Genomic DNA, 21,353 nt, shown 5'->3' with positions numbered 1-21,353 from the left:
ACTTAGCCATGTGAATAAAGTCATAAAATAAAGGGAGTTACCCAGCTATCCAGATATATTTCCTTATGGAGTAGATACCAGAACTCCTTTGTATTCCCTCTCAATTTTGTATCTATCCTTGCTTATATTTCAACAAATCCAAAAGAAGAAATGATATTTAAAGCCGGCCATTTGCTATGTGTTAGTGGTTCAGTTTTTGTTGGAGAAGCGCTTGAAAAAGTTCACTAACTTGAATCATGTTTGCATTTTCTGGTTCCCAAGGTTACTGAGTTCACCTGGAAATGATCCTCACCTGGTAGAATTCTAACGTAATACCCAGAGCAGCACTGATGGTTTGGCTGTGCCTCTCGTATCCAGCCACCACAACAAACTCCAGTTGAATTCAGAACAAATGGGACATACTTCTCTTCACAACAGCTGTGTCCAGGCTGGGGGTCGTAGAGAACTCCATTACAACAAACCTGGAAGTGGAGAATCAGGTTTAAAGAAATATCGGTTTAATTAAGAGTATTATACCACCATATTTTATGTGATGTATTTATTTTCTAATAAGGCCTTGATCTGAGATCAAAGGTAGCATAGTCCTGATAAAAATTCAAAGGTGTAAAAGCTACATTTTCTCAGCATCAAATTCCATAAATGCTATTTGATATAATGTAGCTTTTTGAGCTTTCAACCAACCATGACTTGTGCTCTATTATAATATTATATAAATATGAATTATCTTTTTGGGTTTTTTTGTGAGGAAGATCGGCTCTGAGCTGACATCTGCCAATCTTCCTCTTTTTGCTGAGGAAGACTTGCCCTGGGCTGACATCCATGCCCATCTTCCTCTACTTTATATGGGCAGCCGCCATAGCATGGATTGACAAGTGGTGCGTTGATGCGAGCCTGGGATCCGAACCAGCGAACCCCGGGCCACCACAGGAGAGCGCGCACACTTAACCACTTGCACCACTGGGCTGGCCCCTTGAATTATCTTTTGAATGTCAGTGCTTCCAATGTAAAGATGGTTTAGAATTATAAGTGAGCAATTTCCTTCATATATATGTTTTTATTTTAAAGATTGTTTAATTTGAATACACCACATCCATGCAAACCTGTCTCTCATTGATCTTTCTTTTTTTTTAAATAAGTTGCATTTTCCTTATAATTTCTAGAATCACTTGTTTATGAACCCAATTTTCAGACAAAGCAATCTCAATAAAGTCCAACATTTATTTATATATATATACATACTACACAAATATACATATATATATCTCACTATATTAACAAAAAGAAAATTTATATGGAAATTAATTTTGAAAAGCCCTGTTAACAATGTTTTTTCTCCAGGAGCTCTGGAAGAAATTACGTGCTTGAACAATCAAATAATTATTTGCGTGCTCACTTGAGGTCTGAGAGACTGACACTCTGTACATCCAACAAATGAAACACTGAATAGTTGCTGAAATGTAGTCTTAGAACCCATACTTGGCATAAGTTATATTAAAATAGATAGATGTTTCCTGTGGCAGGCAAAATCAACCACTCTTTAAGAGGCATTTCTCTTTTTCCTTTCTGCTCATTGCTGCTTCCAGCCTACACCAACATTTGAATCAAGGTCAATACAAGGGCAGTAGAATGTGGAATCTCTACATCTTCAAAAGGGCCACTGGCTTAGGACTTCATCCATTTTTCAAAAGTCACCAAAGAGCAAAGAAATTGGGCTCTTAAATTCAAAATCTATCCCTGTGGTTCCTCAGGTGGTCCTGTTAAACCAACTGTAATGATTTCCCTTGTTGTGTTTAGTTATTAGCAACGAGGATTCAAAATTAGGCTAATTCTAAGGATAAATTGGATGAGTCCTCCTTTTGATGCAATATTCTGTGTGAAAAGTAAATTTTGAACTATACTCCCCCCCTTTTTTTTTGGTGAGGAAGATTGGCCCTGAGCTAACATCTGTGCCAATACTCCTTTATTTTGTATGTGGGATGCCACCACAGCATGGCTTGATAAGCAGTGTGTAGGCCCGCGCCCAGGATCTGAACCTGCAAACCCTGGGTGCCAAAGTGGAAAGTGCAAACTTAACCACTACGCCACCAGGCCAACCCCAAAATTACGCCCCATTTTTAAGAATTAAGCAAAAAACCTTCTCTGTGTGTTTATTTGGGATTTAGGAATGCTGGGCATTTTGCTTTCAGGGTGATACAACACATATCTCCCTCTATTTTTATGATGGGTGACCTAAAATCTTGCCCTTTGTTGTATGGTCTTAAAGCATTTATTGAAGTCCCATTCACATATAGTGTTTCTGAACACTTAAGCACATCCAGCCTTTTCATTCAGCAAGCTTCTCCGGTACTTATCATCCTCTTTTGAAATTTTCACTCCAATATCTATTTAGTGTTGGGCCGTTAAGATTGGCTCACTTCCATTCTTTCATTGTCAGTGCCATCCTCAGGCTCCTTCGGTCACGTGAAACCCATATCTTTCTTCTAACTCACTCTGGTTTAGCTCACGGTCCCAAAGGGGATATTTTCAAGCAATTATTTGTCTTGAGAGGTCTCCCCATGAACAGAATATTTCTTAATCCTCTAAATCAGTCTTCAAGTTAGTTGTCACAGAAAACATACATAGAAATTTCAGTAACTTGAGCAGAAAAATGTATAGCTAATAATCAGATAGACAGCCTGTTCCTTGCTCTACGGTTTCCAAAAGTAGTTCTGTAATCTAGTGATTCTCAAAGTGTGGCCCCTGGACTGGATGCAGAAGCATCACGCGGGAACATGTTAGAAACGCGAATTCTCACTGCCCCCACCTCAGACTTACTACATCAGAGCCTCTGGGGGTGGGACCTGAAATCTGTGTTTTAACAAGCCCGCCAGGTCTGATGCTCAATGCGGTTTGAGAACAGTGGCTGTAACCACATGGTGAAGCTTGTATAAGTATTTCATGTCCTCCTGATGTTTATTGTGATTTAGCCGAAAAGTTCTTAAACTCACAAAAAGTTTCTTTCCTACCTCTCTCCAACTTCTCACCCAGGAAATACGTATTCATAGTTAAGCCCAAACAGAAACTTACAATTTTTTTCTCTTGAGATTTTAGTTGACTTCCTTTATTCTCTTTCACTCACAATACTTTGTGTGTCCTTAATCTTTAAAATAAAAGCAAGACTGTTGAATGCATCAAAATTATCTTTCTTTCTCCTGGAGAACATTTTTAATGGGCAAATTTATTCCAGCATTTTTCCACTCAGAAATCCTAAATTTAATTTCATTTTATAAAAATATGTTCATCAGACAGTGCATATTTAATGGCCTAAAGTGACGTAAAACTTAGGCATAGTGATAACTCTGGAGCTTAAGTGTCAAAAAAAAGATATACTTAGTAACTGCTAGTTTTATGACATTCCTTGGATAATAATTACTGCTTAGCCAGTGTCAGCCATAATAATTTGTATTTTGATCCATATTTCTTCAACAACTCACTTTCTTAATGACTGTGTCCTTTTGCAGTGAATCTTTTGAATTTAGTAATAGCTTTAGTCATTAAATGCATGATATTGTTGTTGACAAATAGGAACATTATTTCATGATATGAAATCCTACCATCAAATTAAGGATTTTCTGCATTGTAGGTCAATAAAAGCCATTTACAAACTCCTCTGTCTGGCTGTATTATTGATCCGATTCCTAAACTGCAACTAATATGAACATTAATCTGCAAATGGCCATAATTTTAAAATATTTCTGACAAACCATGAAAGGTCCTGTTCACAGTTACTCATCAGTGTCATTTAAACAAACATCCACTTGTAGCTGAATGGATTTGTTGTAAAGAAAATTCAAGTCACTCAATCAAATACAAACTGGGGAGACTCCTTATCATTTCAATAAACTAATATTTCCTGTGAAGGTGATGAAAGATGAGAAGGCTAATATACTCATGAGGAAGATAGGACTTTTATAAGCATCCTTCTTTTCCACAAGATCTTCTTGATAGGCTAGTGGAAATACTGATTGTGATAAACTATGGTTTAAGAGGCGAATGATTTCACCTAGATGTTTAGCGAGAAAAACACATTCCACTGACTAGTTTGAAAAGATTTACCTTAGCTTCAGGAGAATAGCACCTGTGTCCACAGATCATTTCAGGTTTCTGACACTTCACTGCCTTGCAGAATTCACCACTGTGGTCCTTCATTAACTTCTGGGTTTTAGGGCAAGAACGCCATGTTTTCCGTAAGAGATCATATCCAAGAAGAATGCCATTTGGTTTCCCTGGAGACATCCAATCAATGTGAAGGGATCTGCAATGGATAGAATAATCAATACTTCTGAAAAGACAACATTTAACATTGCTGTTCTCACCCTCAGCTACTTTTCAATTAATCTTCCAGAATGGTCAAAAGGTCTGTTTCATCAACAACTTCCTAATTAAAAAGATGCGGCAAAAGAATATGTATACACTAATAGATAGACTCATATACACTACTACCATATAATATGTTTTGAAAATCAATCAAAACTATTTAAGCTTTCAGGAGAATAGCACATGACATGAGTCCAGTGGTCTCCCACTTTACATTTCAGAGACAACAAGAAAATATCATTATTTTTGGCTCAAGAAAATCAACAGAAAATTTTGGTTTGATCATTAAAAATAAGACACAAGTAATATGACTTAGTAAATAGGGTAAAAGTAAGAACCTGTGTCAGGCCTAATCATTTTCTTCTCCTTTGCCTTCTTTCCCTCAACTAGGACTAGTGATGTGATCCAAGAGATGTAACTAGAAGACGTGGGATGCCTATGGAGGTTCCTAGGAAATTTTATCTCTCTGATACAGCTGTCACCTTTTCTTTTTCTCTCTCTTTCTGCTAAACATGACGTCTGGAACTTTAGCAATCATCTTGCAGCCATTTGAGAAAGCTCATAAGAATCACAAGGATGCTACGTATTTGGCATAGCTGAACCAACGCCAACAACAATCTACCTCTAGAATTATTTACTTAAGCCTCTGTTGTTGGGTGTTTTGTTACTTGTGGCCCCAAAATAAATGCCCCAATTGATAAAATCTTGTTATCGATTGATTTAAAAATCAATAAATTATTTATAAATAAAATTGATAAATTCTATCAATTGATAAAATTGATAAACTTCCTCCAAATATAATCTACTTTGATATATCTTAATTTTTGACTTACCCAGACTTATTTCTCTCATAATTCTTTATTATACCTTTAAGTATTGTGGTCTTTAAATTATACATAATTCTTTAAATTCTTTATTATATCTTTAAATGCTGTGGTCAGATATGTTTTGTGGTCAGAAATACAGGAATTGGAGATTCCCATAACAAATACCTTTACATCATCATGTTCTTGAAGATGTTTGATTTTAATTAAAAATTGAGCCACAATTTCATTCTAAATATAAGTATACTTTTCTCGGGGTGGGGGGCGGGGGGCAGGTGGTGGTATACAATGAGGGCATAACATCTGACCAAAACTTTACAGCATTTTCAGTGACTTATTAATATTTCATTTGTTGTAGTGAATGAGATCATAACATAAAGCTGTTCACAGAAGAGTCAACCTGAATAAAATGATTTGCTCTCAGGTTAATGTTATAGAACTTTAATTCTGCACTGAGGTCTATGCGCCAGAATGATACAGCTTAGATGACACACTCATCCTGTCTCTAGCATTTTTTTTAATAAGCTCTATTTAATAATCAGAAAGTAGTTAAGGGTTTTAATAAACCCCCAGAGATTTGGACATGACGTATTCTTGTAATTTATCATGGCAAGGAAAGCCTACTATTTGCAAAACACTAAGTTAATGTAAAATAGTAATTATTTTTGTTCTTATTGTTCTCAAAAAAAGAGAGTGGAACTTGGACATTCAAGATTAAGTCTCTTTTTATAGTTTTAGAATTTCCACCTATAACAATTAACCGATCAGAAATAGTTACAGGGTACCTTTACATATAAAACATTCCACAGGTACTTGGGAAGAGAGCAAAGCACATATGAGCTTACTCCCTATACTTTAAAGGTTTTACAGTAAAAATCTCATAATAATTTATGTTGACCACTTTTCTGCCATTGTGTAAAATAATATTTTTGTTATACCTTTTATTTTAGGAAGAAATATATCTTTAGGGGGAAAATAGTGGAATCTATCAGAATTCCAAGTGTCATCACAATATTAGGAATTCAATTGAGCCCAAACATTTACATTAAAAAGCCTCAGACAAGATAAACCTTGACATTTGAATAGACTACTCAAAAAAAAAAAGAAAATTATTATTTCATTTTCTTGGGGGTACAAACATAGCACATTCACTAATATGACTCTGTAGATAGGAAATTAATGTCACCTATGAGAGAACAGTTTCATAGGTGACTTGTATAGCCACCATTATTACTCTAAAGTCTTTATCCAACTCTCAAAATTAATTCCACATTTTGCAGATACCTCTTTTGTATTCATTGCATAATCAACTACAGAAAAGACTACATTTAAGTGACATTCAAGAGTCTGACTTTTCCACAAGAGGTGGTGAACAAGTAAGGTCTAGAAAATACCGTGTAGAACACAAGCCATTGTAACTTCTCTTTCTTGCACAGCATAACTGTGAAGCGAAACCATCTATACTTTTAGGGATAACATGAACAGTTTTGCTTTGGAGGATCTGAGTCAGGTGCACGAAAGTAAACAATCAGAGAAGAGTAGCGCGTTTAATGCCTCTATGTCTCTCGTTAGAACCTAAGAGAATGACATTTAAAAATCTTTTGGTTGCTGATTTGAAATGAAAGACGTCTCTGAGAAATGTGCATGATTATTAACTGGATTAATGGTTTCATTGCTTTGATGTTTAGAGTGAAATGAAAGAAACATTCTTAATCCATAGGAAGGAATGTTACACATTGGGGAAACCAATTGAAGCTTTTTGGTATAGATTACTAAAGATCGTTATGTTCATGCAGAAACATAGACTTTGAATACTTGAATGGATCTTTTATTGTAGAGTCATTCATAAAATAACAATTAGAGTTTATTTATTTAGCTTCCAGAGCACCATGGACTGGAATTTAAGCTACCTTAACAAAGTTTCTGATGAAAGCCACCACATCTACACACATTTTGGTACACGGATTCATTGGGTATTCAGACATTCTAGTTACAGATATTTCTTTTTTAATTCTGTCATATTGTCAGTAGATTTACTATTCTATCTCTGTTACTACTGTATACTGCTGTGCCCCTCCCTCACAATAATCATTACTTCCAGTTGTTACTTCAAGAAGGACAAAATAACATTGAAGATAGAAAGGAGTATGGGAAAATCATTTCTTTATTATCTGTCTCGATACAGGTGAATCTTAAAATGATACAGGTCAGACAGAATTTTTATGAAGAGTTAGGGTTCCCACTAGCGCCCTTTAACATTTTTTCTAATATTTTATCACCGTTTTGTCAAAATGTTCTTGTTTGGGCCAAAAGGAAAAAAAAATCTTCATATACTTTAAGATATCATTCTAAATTGTTATAGGTTAAGTAGTTCCAGATTCCCTGATCATATTTATACAGATCTCTTTTGGTTTGTTTCCTATTCAACTTGGTCATTTTTGTCAATCATTTATGTAACATTCAAGTTCTTCAATACTATTCCAGATTTAGGTTATCAAAAATGATCAGGACACTTTTAATATAAGACTAAATAAATTTAATATGGTGAAAATATTAGTTCTCTGCTCTCAAATCAAGTCACTGAATATTTAATTATCTACTAGAAAGTTCAACATAACTTGCAGTAAGTAAAAAATTAAAAGACAAAACCCTGTGTCCTTGAGTAATAGAGGATATAAAACATGCCTACCTGAAGCATGTCAAATGTTTTAGAGGATTGTCAAATCAAATGTTTACATATGTAGTTCAGGCTTCAAGTATTACAAAAACACATGAACAAAGATCACTGTATCCTAGACTAAATAATGAAGGTTTCATGGGGGAAGTGGATGTGGACTTGAATTGGTGAATAAGAGGATGGGAAGATTTCTGGACCAGAAGATAAGCATAAGCAAAAGTAAGAGATTGGAATACTACTTAGCAATAAAAAAGATGAAATCTTACCATTTGCAACAACATGGATGGACCTTGAGGGTATTATCCTAAGTGAAATAAGACAGATGGAGAAAGCCAAATACCATATGATTTCAATGATATGTGGAAGATAAAACAACAACAACAACAAACGAACACATAGACACAGAGAATAGATTGGTGGTTACCAGAGGGGAAGGGGGAAGGGGAGAGGGCGAAAGGTGTAAGAGGACACATGGGTACAGTGATGGGTGGTAATTAGACCTTGGGTAGTGAACACGATGTAGTCTACACAGAAGTCAAAACATAATAATGTACACCTGAAATTTATATAATGTTATAAGCCAATGTTACTTCAAAAATTAATTAAATAAGTTTTTTTCTTTATAAAAAGTAAGAGGTTGGATTCAGCCTAGCCGTATACGGAAAAGTAATGTGACCAAATTGATGAGTGAATGACCCACCTCCAGCAATAATGGGAGGTCGATTTGAAAACAAGAAGAAAGTTTCTGGAGTCCCTCAAATACCACGTTGAGGAGTTTGATAGGGAAACTATCAACACAGGATGACTGTGTTGTGTGGTCACTAGCAGAATAAAAAGCCCCTTTAGAATTAATAACCTGCAGATTATGGTGAAAGAGACCAGGGGTGGAGAGAAATGTCAGTGAGCTACGTTAGTAACTCAAGTGTGAAACGTTGAACGTGCTTTTTCTCTTGTTCAGGAATTTCAACTATAGCCTCACACTGAGGATGATGGATGATGAGTTCCTCCATTTAGGAGTGATAAGTATGTCACTTCTAAAGGGAACAGCAAGATTCTGCTGATTTCTGAGGATAAAACTGCCCTTTAACATTTATCCATCACCCAAACCAACCAAAAATAAGAATTCTAGGAGAGTTTTGGGAAGTAGGAACTTTAATGAGTATTTGATAAGTACCTCTTGTATGCCAGGCATTGTTTTATATTTATCAGTGAACAAGGCCAATAAAGTCTCTTCTTTCATAAACCTTACATTTTGCTGGGGAAAGACGGACAGTAAACAAACACATAAGTATATATCAGGTTGGTGGTCTGAGAAGGCCTGGCTCTTCTGTGCAGAAATCTGAAAGAAGGGATGAGCAAGCCAACAGGATTTTCTAGGCTGAGAGAACAGGAGGTGTAAACGCTTGAAGGCTTCCATATTCCTGGCTTGTTGAAGGGCAGTCAAAGAATCTAGTAGGATACGACTGGCGTGAGAAAGAGATAGAATGTTGGAAAATGATATCACGTGGGTGTTGGGAGGGTGGGATAGGGGATTGTAGATCATGTAGGATTTTGTAGAACATAGAAATAACTTTGGATTCATTTTCGAGTGCATTGGAAAACCACTGGAGGTTTTTGAGCCAAGGAGTAAAAGAGGAGTTATTTATTTAGTGAGGAGTGACATCAAATCCATCCCCTGGACTCCGCCCACCCAACATTCCCTAGGCTGAGGAAGGCATTCTAAATACGTCACTCAGAGAAACTGGAAGAAGAGAAATTGGAAGCACTTGCTTCTCATGGTTGGTACTTATTGAGTCGGTTGGTAGCCCAATCTGCTACTGTCCCTGGAGGGAAGTATAGTAAGGAGTTTTGGGACAGCTTGACATGGGGTTTGGTAGTCTACACGAGCAAAGGAAAGGTGCTTGCTTCTCAATTAGAGAATCCTGATGGCCAGATATTGGCCAGAGCAGCTGCAATGATAGGGTAAAATAAGAGTGCCACACCATCAATCTTCAGCATGGCACAGATGAGTGAGCTTCTCATGTGCCATGGATGCCTTGCAAGATGCCTAGGCTTGAGCTACCTTACAGGTACACTGCTCATGATGGCAGCCTTCTGGGATGAGGGGACTCACGCAGGAAGAGTCTTTGGGATGCTCTGTTCTGCTGGCACCACAGGACATCAGCTATAGAGAACAACACTCATGTCAGAGAACTTTGGTATGGGGAGATCCTGAACCTCACAAGGAAAACATACAATTGTCCAAGAAAGTGTCACCTCCCACACAGAGGGCTTTGATGGACACCCAGTGATGGCAGTGAAATAATAACATTGAGAAGAGACACACTGGATGAAAGGGAAGAGGACAGAAAGAGTAAGGAGGAGGGACAGGGCAAGCTGTGATCAGGCCTGAGCCTGCGGAATGGTAGAATCTTTGAACTACCTGTGAGCTTAATATTTTGCTGGAGATGGAAAGGACTTTTTAATACTTAATCATGAATCTTAATTACCAAAGTGAGACTCATAACTAAGAATAATTGGAAAGCCATAAGATGTTCCTAAGAAGTTTTTAAGAGTTGAGGAGAGGACAGCCAGAAGATTATGCTTAAGGCAGCAGGTAGGGGGCAAAAAGTAAAGGATTTTCCTCCTTGTATCTCATTGAATTAAGAGTTACATAAATGTAAATGATGAAAGCATGAACTAGGGTGGTGGTGGCGGGAATGGAGAAGAGGAACACATAAGAGAAGATGCTCCAAAAGAAAATATACTAAAATTGATATTTAGTGAACTCAGGGGATTAACAAAATTCAAAGATATATGTGTGTGATAATACTCAGGATAGTGGTGCATTTGCAGAAATGGATGTTGGAAAAGATGATGAGTTAGATGAGAATTAACTTCTGAGGCTTGAGGGTATGAAAATGATGGCTGGATATCAGTACAGAAAATCAATGGGCAACTGGATATACGAGACTAGAGTTTAGGCAGAAAACAGGGCCAGAGGTCTTTGAGACATCAGTATGACTAAAACTGTGAGGATCTTTGAACTACCTGATAAGGAAGGAGAGTCTTTCTGCTGAGGACACCACGATTATGAATAGATTTGGAATGGAATCAATAAAAGAAGCCAATGAGTGTTCAGAGAGCCAGCGACAGAGTGGCAGTTAAAGACCAAAGTGAATTTGGGAGAAAAGCTGGATTTTGCTGAGAGGCACACAAAGGCACCCTCAGTGACTGGGCTGCTTCTGTGGGAGCTATAAGAGGTAGAGAAGCGAGAAGGAGTTCGTGAAAGAGAGGGAGGTGAGGAAATGGAAGGAGTGATGGCGGAGTCTTAAGAATAAGCTCGATATCCTGTAAGGTCTCCTAATCAAACAGTGAGTTTAATAATCAGAACTCATTAGCCCTCAAAACAATAATACTTCCTGAAAGCCATTATGACTATGAAACTATTGATTGGCTCTTTACAGCATTAAATATACTTTACAGTATTAAAATTTAATACTTTACAGTATTAAATATACTCCAAATTCCAAATTATCTCTTTCAAGAGGTCTTCCCATATCCTTTAAAGATCCGAACAGAAATTCCTGTCCAAATTAAAAGCTGTCTCCAACTGTCTTTATCAGTGAGGAGAAAGTTTAGAATATGGGTGAAGAAGAGTTGATTTGACATTTTACAACAACAACCCACATTCTGTCTGTTAAAAAAATAAAGCATGGCTTATTTTTTTTTTTTTACTGTAAAAGTATTACTTCAGTATTCAAGCTATCAATCACTGAAAAATTCAGGGAGGGAAAATTAGGGATAGAAGAGATTCTCTGATATCCAACGTCATGGTATAAAATAATAGAAGCCCAAAGTCTCACCTCAAATTTAGTGAGGCAAAAAGCGGGATATTCTTTCTCCACAAGCTGTAACCTCTTTCGCCAGACTCAACCCCAAGCTAAGTAATTTGGAAATATATGGAGATTTACACATGACGGTGGTGGTTTAACCTTCATTTAGAGACACACAGCCTATGCTGCTATCATAAAGACTTCCGAAAGTTGCTGTATAAAAATATCATTTATATCATTCAGCAGCTTCAGGCAAATTTTTAAACAATTATTTGTGAGTGCTACAAAGACATTATACCTCAGACTTCTCATCAATAATACAGCCCCAAACTGACATGGAATGGAAAAGACTGCCATGGTTCCAATTAAAGGCAACGAAACACATGATCTGCGTTCTCTCTCTGCTTTCCCTTGAGCCTTATGCCTGGAAATCATGAATTTTGGAATACTAGCAGTAACGTAATAAAATATCTTCCTTGTTGATGTTTTTTTTCTTAGCTTATCCATTCATGGAAAATAAATAAGTAAACTTCCAAGGCAAACCAGTATCCAGTGAAGCTGTCAGCTGCAGTGTCTGTCATATTTCAGTCAAAGCCAGAGCCAGCCAGTCATCTTCATCCAGCGTAGTCTACATTCTCGAGGACCAGAATTAACGAATTAGCTATTGATTAAATTCCACTCTAGCAAATCCACCAAGGCAAATAAATGAACTACCCAGGGCACGTGTAGGCCATGGCCAGACATGTCCGGGCTATCGATCAGTAGTTAGTATTCTTTGGGGATATAGAAGCATCTGATGATGATATGACAAGTATGGAAAACGCAACATAGACGCAGAGTTTGTTTCTGGAAGAGCAGCTTATAGAACTAGAAAGGCTCATCTGCTCTTTCTACCTTTGGGTGCTATGGCATCTTTGGTTTGTAGATAATAGGAAAAACATTCAAAAGCGCTTGTACTGCGGCTGACATAGTCAAAAGCAAGGTATAAGTTAAGGCCGAACACAAAGATGACTTGATGCGCTTCACGCATATAATCAAACAGGCTGGTATGCTCTCTGTATATGTCATTAAAATATACAGAAATTAAATTTTAGTGACTACTACATTTTAGCAAAAGTAACAAAAAATCTAAGAAATATATGTCTTAATAGAAACTAAATTATTCTAAACATTATAGAAGTAAACCCAGTCTACTGACACTTACCTGGAAGGATTTCACATTTGATTTTGCATTATAAAAAGATTTTTTAACCAAAATAGAAACATATCTAACAAGTATACATTGCCAGAGTACAATGAAATTACACAAACAATAAGATGCACACAGGAGGCTAACTGCTTTGCTGTTGGGGTAATTTTGATTAATGGCTTGGCAGCCTATACCTGCTCATTAGTGTCTTGCCTTTGGAAAACGTTGCTCTACTGTGATGGATCATTTTAAGAAAGGAAAGGTTTTACATGCCAATATCTGTTTGTGAATGATTTCTATAAAGATTTTGCTAGATCTCTGACCAAAAAAAAGAGAGAGAAAATAAAGTTAACAAAGGTGTTGAAATAAGGAAAAACATGATGGAGGGGAAATTTCTGTGCTGGCCAATATGGAATAAGCCTATTATAGCCTCTGTCTCCTACTGATTACAACTGAAAAGTCTGCACAAATGACAATAAGTAACCACCTGAGGACTCTGAAAAGTTAACAATAGAGGCAGATCAGGAGGGAAGCCAAGACTTAAAGAATAAACATTACAGGATAAGTTTCCCATTTTTTTCTCCTCTTTTATCTCTCATCTTTAACCCAAGAGCAGCCCCAGTGTGGAACTGTGCACTGGGCAAACAAAATCTACTAGAGAAACTCAATCTATCTGGCCAGAGTACAAAAAGGCCTTGAAAGCGAAATAATGTGAGGGAAATCCCAGTTTTGTTTTATTCTCTCTTTTTAACTCTGGGTCCCGCAGTGAGGATGATTCCAGCCAAGGAGTTACACTATGGCAGCTGTGGCCAAATGGGAATCTAAAACCCTTAGAAAAACCTATCTTATTGTCCAGAGGAACCAGGAAAAGGGGCCCCTGTGGTCCAAAGAATGTATGTGTGGGGGAAATCTCTGTTATTTTTTTCTCTATTTTCTCTCATCTCATTGCCTCCAAAACAGCCCCATTTATCTAAACTGTGAGGTAGCTTGGGAGGCTAAAATTCCAAGAGAAATCATGTCTTTTGAGCTAAAGATCTGGGAAAGGAAGCCCAAGGGAGCTGGAAAAGGTGGGAGAAATCTTAGAGAAGAGAAAGCTAGGTGATCTTCTAATTCCGTGTGTGAACCAACACAAGTCCCCACTCAACTCCAAGCTGCACATGCCTGGTTGCCTCACATGCGTAGGAAATCTGAGCACCATAGCAAAGTCTTTGACATCTAAACTATGACATAATCCCCTAGCCAAATATCGGATTAACAACTGAGAGTTTCACACATGGGACAGACACAAGGTGGCACAGCAAAGCTTTTGAAAAATGAACTGACACTAGAGGCACTAACCACATAAGGCAAGACAGAATTTGCAGTCTGAAGCTAACCAGTGGCTCACCTGCTGAAACAAACAAAACTTCAACCTTCTTCAGAGGATTTTTAACAGAACTCAGATGATCACAACCTAATATTCCAAATGTCCAGGAAACAATCCAAAATCACTCGAAATTACACTAATCAAAATAAAGTTGGAGTGGCTAGATAAAATATACTTGATAACAAGGAAATGATCAGGAAGAGAAACAGATATTACACAATGATAAAAGGATCGGTTTACTAAGACATAACAATCCTAAACATGTATGCCCCTAATAACAAAGCATCAAAATACATGAGGCAAAAACTGATAGTTCTAAAAAAAAGTAATAGATAAGCCCACAACTATATTTGGAGACTTCAATCCTCCTCTCACAGTAATTGATGGAACAAACAAGAAAAAAAATCAGTAGTGTATAGATGACCTGAACATCACTACCACTCAACTTGACCTAATTGACATTTATAAAACACTCTGACAATAGCTGAATATACATTCTTCTCAAGTACACATAGAATATTTAGCATGATAGATCATATTCTGGGCCATAAAATAAAACTTAACTAACTTAAAAGAATTGAACTCATAAAACTATATTTTCAGACCATAACAGAATTGTACTAGAAATTCACATCCTAAATATATCTGAAAAATCCCCAAATATTTGGAAATTAGACCATTCCTTTATAAATAATTCATTAAGTCAATGAAGAAGTGTCAAGGAAGTTAAAAAGTATTTTTAATGAAATGCAACATTTCAAAATTTGTGAGAGTCATCTGAAGCAGGGCTTAGAGGAAAATTTACAGCATTAAACACATAGTCAAAAAGAAGAAAGGCCTCAAGTCAATAATGCTCCTTAAGAAACTAGAAAAAGAATAGCAAGTTAAACTCAAAGCAAGAAAAAGAAAAAAATAAATAAAGAGCAAAAATCAATTAAGTGGAAAACAGAAAACAATAGAGAAAATTAATAATACCAAAAGATTGTTCTTTGAAAAGATCCACAAAATTTAAAGAATTCTAAACTGATTTACTAAGAAAGAAAGAAGACACTTATTACCAACATCAGAAATGAAAGAGTGCAAATCAGTTCAGACTCTACAAACCTATTACAAACAACTTCTTGCCCATAAATTTGACAAATCTGGTGATATTAATGAATTTTTTGCAAACACAAGATAACAAATCTCACCCAAGAAAAAATGGATAGCCTGAATCATCCTATATTATTAGGGAAATTGAATTCTGAGTCAAAAACCTTTTAACAAGGAAAACTCTAGGCAAAGGTTAGTTTCACTGGTGACTTCTACCAACATTTAACAACAAATAAATACCATTTTCATATAATCTCTTCCAGAAAATAGAAGAAGAGGGAACATCTCCCAACCCATTTAATGGGGCCAGAATTACCATGTTACCAAAACCAGGCAAAAACATTACAAGAAATGAAAACACAGTTCAATATAATTTATGAGGATTGACATAAATGTTAACAAGGTAATAGCAAATTGTATCCAGAAATACATAAAAAAGAAAACATATCACAACCAAGTGGGATTTATCCAGAAAAAATGGGCTAGTTAATTGTTTGAAAATCAATACACTAACCATGTTAACAATTAAAAATACAGAAAAAGCATTTAACAAAATTCAATATCCATTTATGATAAAAAAAAATTCTCAGCAACTAAAAATAATAGGAAAATCTTCAAGCTGATAACAGGAATCTCCAAAATAATCCATCGGTAACATCATATCTAATGGTAAAGAGGGAAAGCCTTCTTTCAAAGAATGGGAACCAGTCAAGGATATCCACCTTATTGAACTAGCCAGTGCAATAAGGCAAGAAAGAGAAATAAAAGTGTTATAGATTGAAAAGGAAGAAATAAACTATTTCTTTTTGCAGAAGATCTACATAGACCCAAGGAATCTACGAAAACCTCCTAAAACTAGTAATGAATTTAGCAAGGTTGGTGAATATAAGGGCATTATGCTAAAATTATTTGCGTTTCTACACACTAGCAAAAAAAATTGGATTTCTGTTTTTTTAAAGAACCATTAACAGGAGCACCCCTCCAAAACAAATAATTAGGCATAAATCTAATGAAATATGTGTAGTATCTGAATACTGAAATCTACAAAACCCTGAGGAAATAAATGAAAGTGGACCCAAATAATGAATTATATACTGTGTTTATGAATTGGAAGATTTGATAGTGTTAAGATGTCAATTCTTCCCCAATTGATCTATATATTAAATGCCGTCCTAATCAAAATCACAGAAGGATTTTGTAGATATTGACAAGCTGATTCCAAAATTTGTATGGAAAGGCAAAGTAATGAGAAAAGCCAAACCAATTTCGAAAAAGGTCAGACTTGAAGAACTCACAATACATGATTTTATCACTTACTGTAAAGCTACAGTAATCAAGATTGTGTAATATTGGTATATGGATACACATGCTGATAAATTGAATAGAATAGAGAGTTCAAGAACGACCTACAAAATGTATTAAATTGATTTTTGACAAAAGTTCCAAAGCGATTCAATGGAGAAGAAATAGTCTTTCCAACAAATTGTGTTGGAAAAGCTGGACACTCATATGCAAAACCGTTACCCTTGACTCACACCTCAGTTTATAGAAAAATTAACATAAAATGAATCACAGACATAAATTCAAAATGTAAACATACAAAACTTCTAGAAAAAAATAGAAGAACATCTTTGTGACTTGAGTCAGGTAAGAAATTCTTAGATACAACACGAAATGCACAATTAATGAACAAAAAAGAAGATAAATCAGACTTTATTGAAATTTAGAACTTTTGCTCTTCAAACACAATTAAGAGAATGGAAACACAAGCCACAGGTGGAGGAAAATATTTGCAAATCACATATCTGACAAAAAATTAATATCCAAAATATAGTTTTAAAACTCAGAATTTGAGGATAAGAAAACAAATCTAATTAAAAGATTAACAGAATATTTGAACAGGCACTTCACCAAAGTAAATAAACAAATGCCAAATAAGCATATGCAAAGATGATCAACATCATTAGTCAGCAGGAAAATGTAAATTAAAATCATAATGACATACCACTAAACATCTATTAAAGCGACTGAAAAGAAAAGGAAAAAAACCTCATAGAATATCAAGTTCTAGCAAAGATGAGGAGCAGCTGGAATTCTCATGCAATGCTAGAAGGAATGCAAGATGTTAGAGTCACTTTGGAAATCGATTTGGCAGTTTCTTATAAAGTAATAAAATATAAAGTTATCATATGACTCAGCAGCCCAACTCCTAGGTATTTACCTACATGAAATGAGAACCTATGTTCGTATAAAAACCTGTAGGTGAATGTTTATAGCAAATTTATTCAGTCACTGAGAACTGGAAACTACCCAAATTGTACACAAATTGTGGTATACTCATACCATGGAATACTACTCAGCAACAAAAAGTAACAAACTATTGATATGTACAACATGGATGAATCTTAAATGCATTATTCTAAGAGACAGAAGCCAGACTTAAATGGCTAATATTGCGTGATTCCACTTATATGACAACACGGAACAGGAAAAATTAGAGAGACTAGAAGAGAGCTGTGTTTGCTCAGTTTGGGGGAGGGCGAGGGGGGAATTGGCTATAAAGGAGCAGCATGAGGGAATATTTTGACATAATGGAACTATTTTATGTCTTGAGTGTTATGGTGTTTACACAACTCTGTATTTGTCAAAATTCATAGAAACATAGAGCAAAACAGAGTGTATTTTACTATATGTAAATTAAAAAACAAATTTAAAAAATGTAAGAGAATAATTAAAAATAAAGAAATTCAGGAAATCCAGAATCTTTTCAGAAGTTTAATTCACTGTTAAAAGTAAGCTGTTTTCTTCACATCCCTGTCAGTTTTTAACAGAATCTGTATTTTTTCCCTTTGCATGTCTTAAATTGCCTTTATTCTTATCCCACTTTTAATTGATATTTGACTGAGTATTGAATGCTAAGAAGAAAAGTTTTTTAAATTCAGAATTTTGAAGGCATTGTTCCATTGATTTTTAGCAACGAATGTTGCTATTTAGAAGTCTGACGATGCCATTCAAATTTCCAGTGCAGTATGTACATGATCTGTCTTTTCATCCTGGAAGCTTTTTGGATGTGGTTTTTTAACCCGGTATCTTGAAATTTCCTGACACTACTCCTTTACGTGGCTATTTTTTCAGTCATTATCCTGATAGCTATAGAATCTTTTAACCTGCACACTTTTGACTTTGGCTGTGGGATATTTCTTGTCATTTTTCTTTGATTATTTTCTCCCCTCTTTTCCCTCTGTTCTCTCTTTCTGGAACTCTTATTATCTAGATATTAGATTTCCAGAATTTTTTCTAATTTTCTTAATAATTTCTTTTTTCTTAACATCTTTGCTTTTTATTGCACATTAAGAGACAGTCTTTCAAATTTTCTTCCAAAGCTTTAATTCACTCTCACACTTTTAATTTCCATGACCACCCTCTCCCCAGCCTTTGATTATTTTTTCTATTACCCTGTTTTAGCTCTGTAGATAGAGAACTTCTTTTTATCTCTCTGAGGTTATTATTGATTTTTTCCCCACCGTACATTGTTTCTGTGTCTATTGAATTATTCCTCCTTTTGTTTATTTTGGTCCAGTTTGTTTTTGAGAGTGATATACCAAAAAAGATGACTAAGTTTTCTATATGAGTGAGGCTTGTTGATTGATGTACTTCCCTGCTGAGTGACCAGGGGGCAAGTTGTCTTTTCTGTTAGGGGATTCCCATCTGCTAGTTTCTAGAGGTATTTTATTTGAGGCCATTCAAGCTTTCCCAGAGAAGGATGTCCAATTTCTTGTCTGGCAGCATTTGTGACTGGATATTTGTTTCTGAGAACAGAGCCAGGGAAAGTAGCTGAGGCTTCCATTACTTCAGTTGTAGTCTTCCACTTTGTCATGATTTTTACCCTTTCCCCTCTATCACGGTTGTGCCTAATAGTCCCAATTCCTAAGTACCTCTCTTCAGTTTCTCCAGAGAATAAACTTCTTGCCTCCTGGTGGTGGAACATGCCACATGGAAGAAGAGAAATAGACACTTGGATGCATAATATAGAGGTAGGGGACCTTGCATTTTGTGATGGTTAATTTTATGTGTCAACTTCACTGGGCCACAAGGTGCCCAGATATTTGGCTAAACACTATTTCTGGGTGCATCTGCAGGGTTTCTGATGAGATTAGCATTTGAATTGGTGGAGTCAAGAAAGAAGATTGCTCTCCTCAATGTAGGTTGGCATCATCCAATCAGTTGAGGGTCTGAATAGAGCGAGATGGAGGAGGAAGGGAGACTTCCCTCTCTCTGCCTGAATATTCGAGCTAAGACATGGGTCTCCTCTGTCTCTCAGACTTGGACTGGGACTCAACACCATTGGCTCTTCTGATTCTCAAACATTTGGACTTGGACTGAGACTACACCACTGGCTTTCCTGAGTCTTCACTTTTGGTTCTGTTTCTCTGGAGAACCCTGACTAATTACAGGTTCCAACCACTCTTTTTCAGATTTTCAGCTGATCCCATGATTTCAGCTTTCAACCTCACCCCATCTTCCCTTTCTTCACAATCCTTAGAGCTTGTAAGTGTTCAGATGCAAAGGTTCTCTGCAGGGCATATTAGTTTCTTTCGTTCATTATCTCTCTCTGTCAGCCAACACATTGGTTGTAAATTTCCCCGCTGTACTAAGTCATTTGCCTTCCTCTGCCAAATATTGCTTCCATAATCGTGCTGAAATTTCTCTTCTGTTTTTGTCTGCTCTGTCACTTTCCTTGCTCTTGTTGTATAATACCCTTTTTTATGTTTTTGCCACCAATTTAATATATTTGGGAATAAGCCATCTTTAACCACAACTAAAAAATATTTTTTCTCTATTATCCACAAGAATCTTCTTAAAGGAAAAAAATATCCTAGAGCAACAGACGTATATGGGCATTTGTTCAGCTTCTAATAAAGCTTACAGATTATTTTTAGCTACATATAAATATGTAATCTAAGATATATTCCCTCATGCCATTCACCTGGGCTTGAGTCATGGAGGTTCTAACAGACAAGAAATTTGACCCACCGAACCATAATTCTTACTCAAGTTCTTAAAGACTGAACTCAAATGTCACAATCTTCCATGATGCTGTCACTGATAATCCTTGGTAGAATTTGGTATTTTTCTCCTTATGCTCTTCATGCACATTATAAAACTTTATTGTGGTGTTTTTCACAAAGTTCTATAAACATTTGTTTAAGGCAATGTCTCCCACAGTAGATTGGAACTGAGAAAATTTAGAACCATGCCTTATACTTTTTTATATTACTTTTGTCTCTTATATTATTATAGCCACAAATGTGTTTGCTGAAAGAATAAATAAAGGTTCCTGGTGCCCCTTTCACTTAACCATCTCCCCCCTGCATAGTAGGCAATTCTTTGGACAGGTGGGGAAAATCTGCTGAGGGGATTATCAATTAATTAGCACATCTGAAATTAGATAAATATCTATAATGTGTTTGATAGATGATGTAGTCAAGAAGATAAGATATGATTTTTGCCCTGAATAGCTAAGAATCTAATTACTTGGGTTTTTCTAATTATTTTAATCATTAGGTCTAAAAATCAGTACAGATATTTTTTAATTGATTTAAAAAAAAGACCTAGAAATTTCAAGATGTTGTAAAGGAATCCTTCAGACTTGAAATATTTTATAATAGATTGATTATTTTAATCGGTGTGTGTACATGGGGGGTGTGTGTGTGTGTGTGTGTGTCTGTGTGTGTGTATGTGTAGGTGAAGGGTGAGTCATTTTACTGAGGTAAAAGTATGGTGTGGGAGCACTCAGATTTCTTTTTCCATCCTCAACTTTATGTAGAGGAATGAACAATTGTCATCTTGCTCTTGGTTTGGGAAACTTGATGTTAAATATCATTTTTATTATTATTATTATTATTATTATTTGTTGTTGAGGAAGATTCGCCAAGCTAACATCTGTTGCCAATCTTCCTCTTTTTGCTTGAGGAAGATTCGCCCTGACCTAACATCTGTGCCAATTTTCTTCTATTTTGTATGTGGGTCACCA

General features: G+C 36.0%; 1 protein-coding gene across 1 annotated transcript in view; it reads right to left on the bottom strand.

The window, feature by feature from the left end:
* USH2A (usherin) overlaps positions 1-21,353 on the bottom strand; it is a 747,185-nt gene that overhangs the window by 182,561 nt on the left and 543,271 nt on the right. The window contains exons 47-48 of the mRNA XM_058533703.1: positions 4,096-4,294; positions 293-461 (exon numbers count right to left, since the gene is read on the bottom strand). Coding sequence (XP_058389686.1) covers positions 293-461; positions 4,096-4,294 — 368 coding nt within the window. The remainder of the gene's footprint in view (positions 1-292; positions 462-4,095; positions 4,295-21,353) is intronic.

Source organism: Diceros bicornis, chromosome 38, assembly GCF_020826845.1.
Source record: "Diceros bicornis minor isolate mBicDic1 chromosome 38, mDicBic1.mat.cur, whole genome shotgun sequence".
Classification (NCBI taxonomy): Eukaryota; Metazoa; Chordata; class Mammalia; order Perissodactyla; family Rhinocerotidae; genus Diceros; species Diceros bicornis.
Note: the sequence above shows the minus strand (reverse complement) of the source record. Positions and strands in the feature narration are given on the sequence as shown.